Source organism: Anoplopoma fimbria, chromosome 17, assembly GCF_027596085.1.
Source record: "Anoplopoma fimbria isolate UVic2021 breed Golden Eagle Sablefish chromosome 17, Afim_UVic_2022, whole genome shotgun sequence".
NCBI classification, from domain to species: domain Eukaryota; kingdom Metazoa; phylum Chordata; class Actinopteri; order Perciformes; family Anoplopomatidae; genus Anoplopoma; species Anoplopoma fimbria.
The window spans coordinates 10520100-10529140 of record NC_072465.1 but is presented as its reverse complement, the minus strand read 5'-3'; the positions used below and the strand labels follow the sequence as shown (position 1 = coordinate 10529140).

Genomic DNA, 9041 nt, shown 5'->3' with positions numbered 1-9041 from the left:
GTACTGTGAGAAACAGGCACATGTTAACCTATTTCTTCTCAAAACACCATGAATGGCATCTATTGAAGAAAAAAAACGATCATTATTATTTTAGGAAAGTGCCAGAACATTTGCATATTGTTTAAAATAGTCTGAGCGCTTGAGGAAATGTGTGTGACACTTTCAATTAAGGCCATTTAATCTATTAAAACTGCATAGATTTTGCTTTTGTCCCTCTGGACCTTAATACACAAGTATGTTTTTAAAATAACTAATTTAAACAGAAACAGAATTTATTACCAATTTATTAATGAAAAATTGGAATTATGGATTAAAGCACAGTAAGATATGACAAATAGAAGCTCTGTGGTCGTAGAGTGAGGTTTTAAAAATGCAAAAAAAAAGGAATTAGTAAAATAATGTTTTTTAAAAAGCTGCAGGTCAAAGACACACAAAAAACTGATTCACAGGGAATGTTTCAGCCGCATGTATTCTTTGGAGACGCGTCAATGTTAATAAATAGAGAGAGTTAATAAAGTTATTAAACCTGTTTCTGAGACGCGATGCGACGTTAAATGTTAACTCGTAAAACAAAATAAAGTAAAATAAAACAAAATCTAATCTGTGTCCAGTGTGACTCCTCATGCTTTAAAAAGCGCAAACAAGTTCAACCAAGATCCCACCTTAAGAAAATGCGACTGATAACGATATATATATATATACTAATTTAAACAGAAACAGAATTTATTACCAATTAATTAAAGCAAAGCCAAAACTTTAAGCATGGGTTTTTTCACCAACTGCAGCAGAAATGTATGTTTAGTCTGTTTTTGATGAGTTTTCCCGGGAAAAGTCAGCCTCACTTCCTCTTTAAAACAAAAAAATAATGAATCCGCATATTAACAAGAACCCCATTAAACCAGGAACCGGAAACACTAAATACGCCTGGCCGTTATTTTTGTAATGCCTGGGCAGCGATGAATGCAACATGGAGGTATGTGACCATATTAGGCCCTGACCCATGTGAACACGGCCGACTGATGAGCCTGTAGGCTATCATCATCATCATCATCTTCATCACCATCACATTCACTTGTTCTCACGAGTCTTCCTCTTTCATGTAATAAACAAAGAGCAGTTTAATTGTGAAAATATATTTAATAATTAAACATAGCATAGTTACACAAAGGGAACGCTGATCTCCTTAGAATATAAAGGGGGTCGACCTACTGCGAAGGTTTGAGCTCCTCCTCAACAGCAGCCAGTTCACCACGCGGGGAGCGTGTGGTAAACAACAACAACAACAACAACAACAACAACAACAACAACACGCAGCTGCTAGAGGATGTCGGCGCGTGTTAACAGTTCAGGCTATCCTGCATAGACGGTCCAGCTTCAGCAGCACCGGAGCCCTCCTGCTCCACCCGGAAGACAAAAAAAACACGCCGAGCGTCCCGGGATGCTCTGCGCGCGCGTGTGTAGAGCCGGGAGTGTCCGCGCGGCTCTCCACGGGCCGGTTCACTCCTCCTGCGCGGTCTCCGACTGGGAGCTCGAGCCTTCGGACTGGCGGTCGGCGTCGGCGGCGGTTCGCTCCTGCTCGGAGAGCTGCTCGCTGCTGGGGATGGAGTTCTTCTTCGGGCGGCCCTTCGGCTTGGTGGGAGACTCCAGGCCTCCCCCCTGCAACACCTGCGGGGCGAACAGGAAGCAGAGACGTTTTGTTGGCTGTGATGTTAAATCGCAGGAAGATGTGTCACACCAACACACATAACACATATTATATAATATTTCAGATTTTTTTTTTTGGGGGGTGTTTGCTGTGTTTTCTCCACAATCAACCAAATTTAAAGATATGACAAATTTCATCTAATCTCCTAAAAAAAAGGTCCGAAACAGGCCTGTAATCTCCACAATCGTTATGCATACACCGAACTACGTTTCCCATCAGCATCTGTTGAAATAACACAAAACAGACTGTTTCCTCCTCGTTGTTTTTTGTTGTTGTAGCAGGCCTAACCTCAATTAGAATGACCACTACCGCATCATCATTATCATATTCGTAATCATCATCATCGTCATCATCATCACCACAATGAGGAATAACTTACAATTTTCTTCCATTTCATCCGTCTGTTCTGGTACCATGTTTTCACTTGCAGCTGACTGAGGCCCAAAGACTCGGCCAGGTCTATTCTGTGAGGGACAAATAAATCAATACAATCAATAACTCCACGTCACAGCATGCTGTTTTAACTTATTATCAGTTTCTTCTCATTACTCTGCATAAAACTCAGCATGACACATAAATCAATAAATTATTCATTTAAAGGGATGCTGTTATGGTTAACAATTGCTTCTTGCAAACAATTTTCATGGGGACCCCTGTGTTTTTTGTGAAATTGTAAATGTTGGCAACATAATGTATAAATGGCGGGTAGTTTCCTATTTGTTCCTAGTTTAATTAGACTACACATGTTGATATTTGACCACTTTTAGACAAACACAATACAATATTTTTTTAGCATTGCAAAGCATACTTTGAAACATAATTGTAGGGGAAATGCATTTACAAAAGGTAGGCCTACAATTGGACGGTTGGAGGGGAAACATCTAAATAATGATACAATCATTTTTTATAAAACAGCAATTATTTCTAGTAGGCAATAAATGTACTCAAATAAGGGTGGTACAAATCAAATAGACTATATAGACCCACCTATCGGGCGTGGACAGATACTTCTGCTTCTCGAAGCGCTTCTCCAGCCCCATGAGCTGCAGCTCGGTGAACACCGTGCGGCTCCGGCGGCCCTTCTTGCTCTTACCGCTCCCGTCGGACCCGTGCTCCAGCTTCCCGCCGCGGAGGTGCAGGTCCAGCGGCAGGTGGTGAGACGCCGCGCCGATCTGCAGGCCCGAAGCCGCGGACAGCAGCTGGGCGCTGAGAGGAGAGCCGAGCGGGGAGCCGAGCGAGCAAGACAGCGGGGACATGGGGAACTTGAGGAGGCTCGTCTGGTCGGCTTTCAGCACTGCAAGACACGCAGACACGGAGGGGTCTGTTATAGAAACTATACATACTAAACTCAAGTTACCGCAACTAGGTTATAGCTTAAGGTAGAAACGGGATTTGACCAGTCTGATGGGAAGTGTAGTTGTACTATAATCGCCTCCACCAATATCTACCAACACAGACCTCAGGTCAGAGTTCAGGGCCGATCCATAGTCTCACCACTGCAGCAGATAGAACATGAGTAAAATAGTCATAACTCATATATGATAAATGTGAACATGCAGTTATGTTAAACTAGCAACAACAATGTTCCTCATCTACTTGATTGGCCTGAAACGTTAGAATAAAGTTAGAACCTCTTGTCACGTTATTTGTTTATTATTGTGTTGTATTAAAAAAAAACTGACTTATGATCGTATCTGTATTTTTTAATAAGGCGGGAACCAGCTGATTGTAAAGTATTTTCCAGCTGTTTGTGAAGTTCAAAAAAATCAGTTCACATGCTTTTATTTATTTTTTTAAATGATAAAATCAGGTGGCAAATGTGTTTTTTAATAGAAAGCGATAATACATATAGATAAACAAAATCTATCTATGTGGCCACACAATATTTTTTAAATACTATTTTTTTAACAGGAATATGAGTAAATATAGAAACATCTGCCGATCAATTTTTTTCTTCCTTTTTTTAATCCTTGTGGAATCATTATAATACTATAACCTGACAGAGAATCCACATTTAACTTATTTACAACTTAAAAACAAATATAATATTTTAATATTATTAGAGCTTCTTTGTAGCTATTGTGTTTTTTTTCCCCTGAGTACAAACAAAATGAAACATTTCCTTTTCTTTACAATACATTTTAATTCATCCCAGTAGTCTCCTATAACTGAGACATGTACTCAATAATATTGGTTATATTTCACTTTTGCGTAATTGTTGCAAAATCATTAACTGTAACTCATTTTTTTTAAGAGAAAAGAAAATCATGCATTTGACAAAAATGTAATTATTTCCCCTCTAAAGACATTTTATTTTATTTTTTAAGATACTCACTTTATATTTGATCTGCAATTTAAAAAGATCCTAATTTTAAATCTCTGTTATTATTATTATTATTATTATTATTATTATTATTATTATTATTATTATTATTATATTATCTTTAGTTTCCTGCATGAAACCCCCTCACATCGTCTCGCTCTGGTACTCATTCATCCGCTCACACAGCCGCCTCTTACCCAGGTGGTTATGGAAAGGCCGGGCGGAGAGGAGCGCCTGCACCCCGAACTTCAGCAGCTCCCCGGCCGGAGCCGACGCTTTGTGCTCCGGGTGGTCGGTCAGGATCTCCTCTATCATGAAACTCCTGTAGCGATGAGTCCTGTGGTCGTGCGGCTGCACCTCCGGGGCGTAGTAATGCGCCCCCATGTCCAAAGGGTGCTGCATGATCACCCCAAAAAAAGAGACACAGAGCGCGTGCACCGATTACCTCTCCCTTCAGTGGCCCGAGCCAGCTGTCATATTCCTTTGATAGAGCCTTTATAGTCCGGTGATCGAGACTGCGGATCAAAGTAAACCTCCAGGGGGAAATATCAAGCACAGGCAGCTCAGCCTCTTCTCTGCGGGGTCCCGTGCCGGCTCTCACGCGTTACTTCTGGCCGGGTGTTTGGTTCTTCCTGGAGGAGAAGTGTGGAACCGGGAGCGGACCTATGACCGGAAAACTCCCGAACCCGGCCGCCTTCATGCCCACTCCGCCGCTATGTGTGTGTGTATGTGTGTGCGTGAGATCGGAGCTATTCGTCAGTCGCTCAGCGCGTCACCTTGGCAGTGAGCGGAGGGGTAAAGCGTTGGGTTTTATGGGTCTCGTCGCGGAGCTCCACCTCCTCCCGGGTTCTCGTCCGCTCGGTGCGTTCGCTGAGCCAAACTTCCATGCAAAGCTGCACTTGTCCTGCATGGACTTATGTGCAAACAGGGAAGAACTTAAGGACTGGCACTCGAAATAACCTGCAGGTGACTTAACGAGTTTATAAGGCATTATTTTAACGACGATGAAGATGATGATGTTTTTTGCATTCGGTTGCATTTACATGCCTGTAGTTTCACACAAGAGTTTGCAGGTTTGTACAATAAGGTTTTTATTGTTATTTGCTATTAATACTTGAAACGATGAAGGCACTTTAAAATGTCAAGGTAGAACAAAATGTAAACTTATTTTGGTGTTTCATTTTTTTTTTACCTCTTTACTAAAGATTCCATTAAACTTTTTTTTTTTCTTTTTAAATGATTTAGATGATATATCAGTGTTCCACTTCTGTCTGTCAGGCCCTGTGAGTCAGCTAAATGCAAAATATTTAATTCTAGAGATTAAAAAAAGAAACGTACCGTACGTATTTTCTTTTCCCTTTGTGGGTATATGCCTCAAAAAATTGTGAAACATCTCCCTCAGCATATTTTTAGCATGCCTCAGGGCTGCTGTGAGAAAAGCTGAAAACCTTAAAGAATTCTTCAAAGCTGGTGGTCTATTGAAATATGTTTTTTACATTTTAAATCTCTTTTTTTTAAGCCTTTCTTTCAAAACAGGACACATTACAAAACTGACAAATCATTACAAACATCACTGAACACTTTGGAAACAAAATAACACAACAATCATATGTGCACTTCAAAATGGTACCCATTATATGCAGCATAAAATGGCATGTTGGAATTCACGCCTGAGAAAGCTTATTGCAGTTTTAAGCGTGTAGAAAAGTGCCTTTTAAAGGATAAAGTACTGTTATTAAATAGTTGACCCCTTTAAGGACATGAGAAAAAGTCTGGAGAACAGCATTACCTAAAAAAAGAAAAAAGCTCTTGGTTTCATGGCCATATGTCAAATAAAGGAAAGACATATCAGTGTGTTAATTCCACTAACTATAGCCGGGAGGAACTTTCATTTTGTATTGATTTCTTCCGGTCTCTGTAGATAAAAGTTGTAGTGTTTCCTAGCACCAGACTCCCTTTAAAAAAACTCTAATTTTACTACAGCAAGGTCTGACAGTCTGCTCCTCTCAGTCCTGGTTCTGGTTGTCCCGTGCCTCCTTTCCCTCCAGCTGGCCTAGCAATACGTCCTGGGTCTCCAGGAGCGCGGTGTAGCTGTTGGCTCCCAGCAGCGAGGTGAAGCTCTGCTCCTGGCATGAGGAAGAGACGCTGCTGCTGCCGGGAGCTGATCTTTCCTCCTTTCGCCGGAGCTCAGACTGCAGGTCAAAGTAGCAGCGAAGACAGATCTGGATCTGCTGATGGCGGGCTGTTTTGGTGCTGGAGGCCCCACAAAAAATCTGAGCTGTAGGAGTTACTGGTGAACCTGCATGATTTCGTCAGATTTTGTGCAGAATCCGACCCGGTGTCACCGATGATAAGCGTTAAGAAAGAACTCTTCTCTCTGATGGTCTCGTTTGCTCATTTAGGTGATATAGAGGCTTCAGTAATAAACTGAGACTGTTTTATAACCAGTTAATAGTTCCTCACAGTAACTTTGGGTACCAACAGAACAGGATAATCAGGGGATTAGAGTCTAATTGACCAAAATATTAATTTGTTGTCTTAGCTTGATACAACTTCAGTGTCCCGTAAATGCAGCTTTGTATGTTATGTAAAATCATGAATCATCCAAAAGAATGTGTATTATTTAATTTTGTGTGACACAAAGTCAGGCTTCTGAGAAAAACAAAACAAAAAAAACCGGGATCTGTAGTTTAGAATTCTTTTTGAACTTGCCGGAATGAAATGAGCTATCATTTGTCATAATATATTAGCAAATGATCAAAAAGTTACTGTGAATCATTACCAGTATTCTTTCTCTCACTTTGTAAATTAAGCTGTTCTTCTCATCTGCCAAGTCAATCAAACATTTTTTGAGGAAAAAACTCATCTTGTCTTCAGGAACAACTAGTAAATAATGGAATCAGTCAAGCTGTTCATATTTGCCACAAGTGTGTTTTCATCTCCAGCTGGCTTCCTTTGAACACATCTTCCCCTGGCGGTCATTTCTGAGATTGCAAGGAGAGTTTCCAGAGGACGTTCATTGTCACTACTAAAGTATAAATACATGAAATACACGATACCCAGATCGCGATAGTAGCAACATGTCTGATTTCAGAGAATAAGTGTGTTTTTTCATCTTGAAGTCGACATCAGTGTATTTGCAGATCATCTAATCCTGAAATCTGTCTCAGCACTCACCTCCACAGCTTCTAGGCCAGAACTCTTTTTATGGAGCTCAGCCATTTGCACAAACTGCATTGATCAAATCTTCCAACATCCCTGACATCTTTGACATAAAGTCCATTTGTACTTGTGTGAGGGATATTTGTCGACAGTGTTGTAAACTATATAATCAGGCCAATATGTTGCTTTTGCATGTTTAGTACGTGTTCTGTCGATGTTATGTGTTCATTATTTCCCTGCACACCTCAGCTCTTCCTTAGTGTCCCAGCTGTTTGTGTTCTCTGGTGTTCCATTCTATTTGAGCAAAGGGGAGGTGGATGTGTGGCAGTGTGTACAACAGAACAGAACTCAAACATAAACCAGACCAACTGTGTCATGCCAGTGACAAAGGATCTTTTCCCCCCCCAGCGAGAGAAAGGCAAATGAAGGAGTATTTAAGAGCAAAGCAGACACCGGCTCAGGTGTGGCTCGTACAACTGATGACCCTCCACTCAGCACCTGCAACAGACAAACATTCACAGCAACAGGGACACCTAGTGTATGGGAGGGTCGTCACAGTATCAAAACATTGGCAACAAGGAAGATTTTGGGTAGATAAAAATGAGAATATATATATGAATCAAATTTAAATTGTACCCTCTAAACTAAAAATAAATCTGGTATCAACTATTACTAAGCTCGTTACAATAAATTTGGCTAAGGCTGATCTATAAATGGAACCATAAAGTGCATCTTTGGATGGATGGGAAAAACAACACTGAATGGACATGATATTGACTCTTTCAGCCCATAAAGAATTCATAAACAGTTATTGGTATTGGTTATTTTTTTTCAGATGATGACTTAACCTCATTAATCCACAAAGTAATATTGGTGGTTCCTCGTGATTACAGTTTGATGAACTGCATCTTTTGGCAACCGTAATATCGAGGGAAGATTCAGATTGGTCAGGTTCCCTTAAAATAAAGATATTTCCTTCAACAAAACTTTTTAAGAATGTTAAGAATGTTAACCATCACTGTCTGAGTTTAGAACAAGATTTTGATAGGTGTTTTATGAACATTCTCCAGAATCTACACTGAGTGACTAGGAATATGTTTAATTGTGAATGTCTTAATATGTTTTGATGTGAAGCAGTAAGGGACGTAGGATTGGATCTTCTATCTTGAGAATATGGCGTTGAATCTGGGTCCATGTGGGACAATGTTTGCTATTAAACCTAAAGCATAGGGCCCTAATCTGGGCAGAAATATAATTCTGTGTTGATTAACGTTGGAAGTACTGGAGTATCTTGCCTTTTATGTTAAAAACATAAAAGGCAAGAATAAATGGACATTTTGTCATAAAATTTCAGTTAATCAGATCAATCAATGTACTGATTACAGTTATACAGATATGGTTATGGTTTATCATAATGATTCTATGATTGTCTATAAACTAAGGTCAAAACTTGACAAAAATCTCATGACAATAATAACAGAGGTCTCTGCTGCATGCTTAACTTGAAGCGCAAACTCTAAGAGGAATTCAGTGGGTAAAAGATCCTTGTTTGCCACCAGATCCACACTGGGAATCAACAGACTAAAAAACTCCTGTCTATGTTTTCTACTCAGAGTCTTTCAGTTTTTAAATAGTGTTATTTAAGCAAAAAATAGAATTTTAGATGATGTCATGACTCATTGTAATGTAGGTTAGTAAATGGTTATTGAGACTTTTCAAACATTGCAGAAATAAAGTCATCAAATATTAGCAGTTTTTTTCCATTGTGTATTTTATACTCATATATATTTCCTTTGCAACTCAACAGCATCATTTGAATAAAACAGCCACTAGGTTGCACCAGAGGACCTC

The 9041-nt window shown here is 39.9% G+C and overlaps 1 protein-coding gene across 1 annotated transcript; it reads right to left on the bottom strand.

Annotated features, from left to right (window-relative positions):
• Positions 1–1319: 1319 nt before the first annotated feature.
• Positions 1320–4468, bottom strand: barx1 (BARX homeobox 1). Its single transcript, XM_054617721.1, has 4 exons — positions 4226–4468; positions 2693–2999; positions 2085–2169; positions 1320–1665 (listed from the first exon to the last, which is right to left on the bottom strand). The coding sequence occupies exons 1-4, from the start codon at positions 4428–4430 to the stop codon at positions 1498–1500; spliced, it is 765 nt and encodes a 254-aa protein (XP_054473696.1). The 5' UTR covers positions 4431–4468; the 3' UTR covers positions 1320–1497.
• Between the last annotated feature and the right edge of the window lie 4573 nt (positions 4469–9041).

Coding starts and splice junctions, on each gene's coding strand:
- barx1 (XM_054617721.1), bottom strand. CDS start 4,430: ATGCAGCACCCTTTGGACATGGGGGCGCATTACTACGCCCCGGAGGTG. Junction 3,000..4,225: donor GCCTTTCCATAACCACCTGG/GTAAGAGGCGGC, acceptor CGTGTCTTGCAG/TGCTGAAAGCCGACCAGACG. Junction 1,666..2,084: donor GGATGAAATGGAAGAAAATT/GTAAGTTATTCC, acceptor TTCGCCCCGCAG/GTGTTGCAGGGGGGAGGCCT.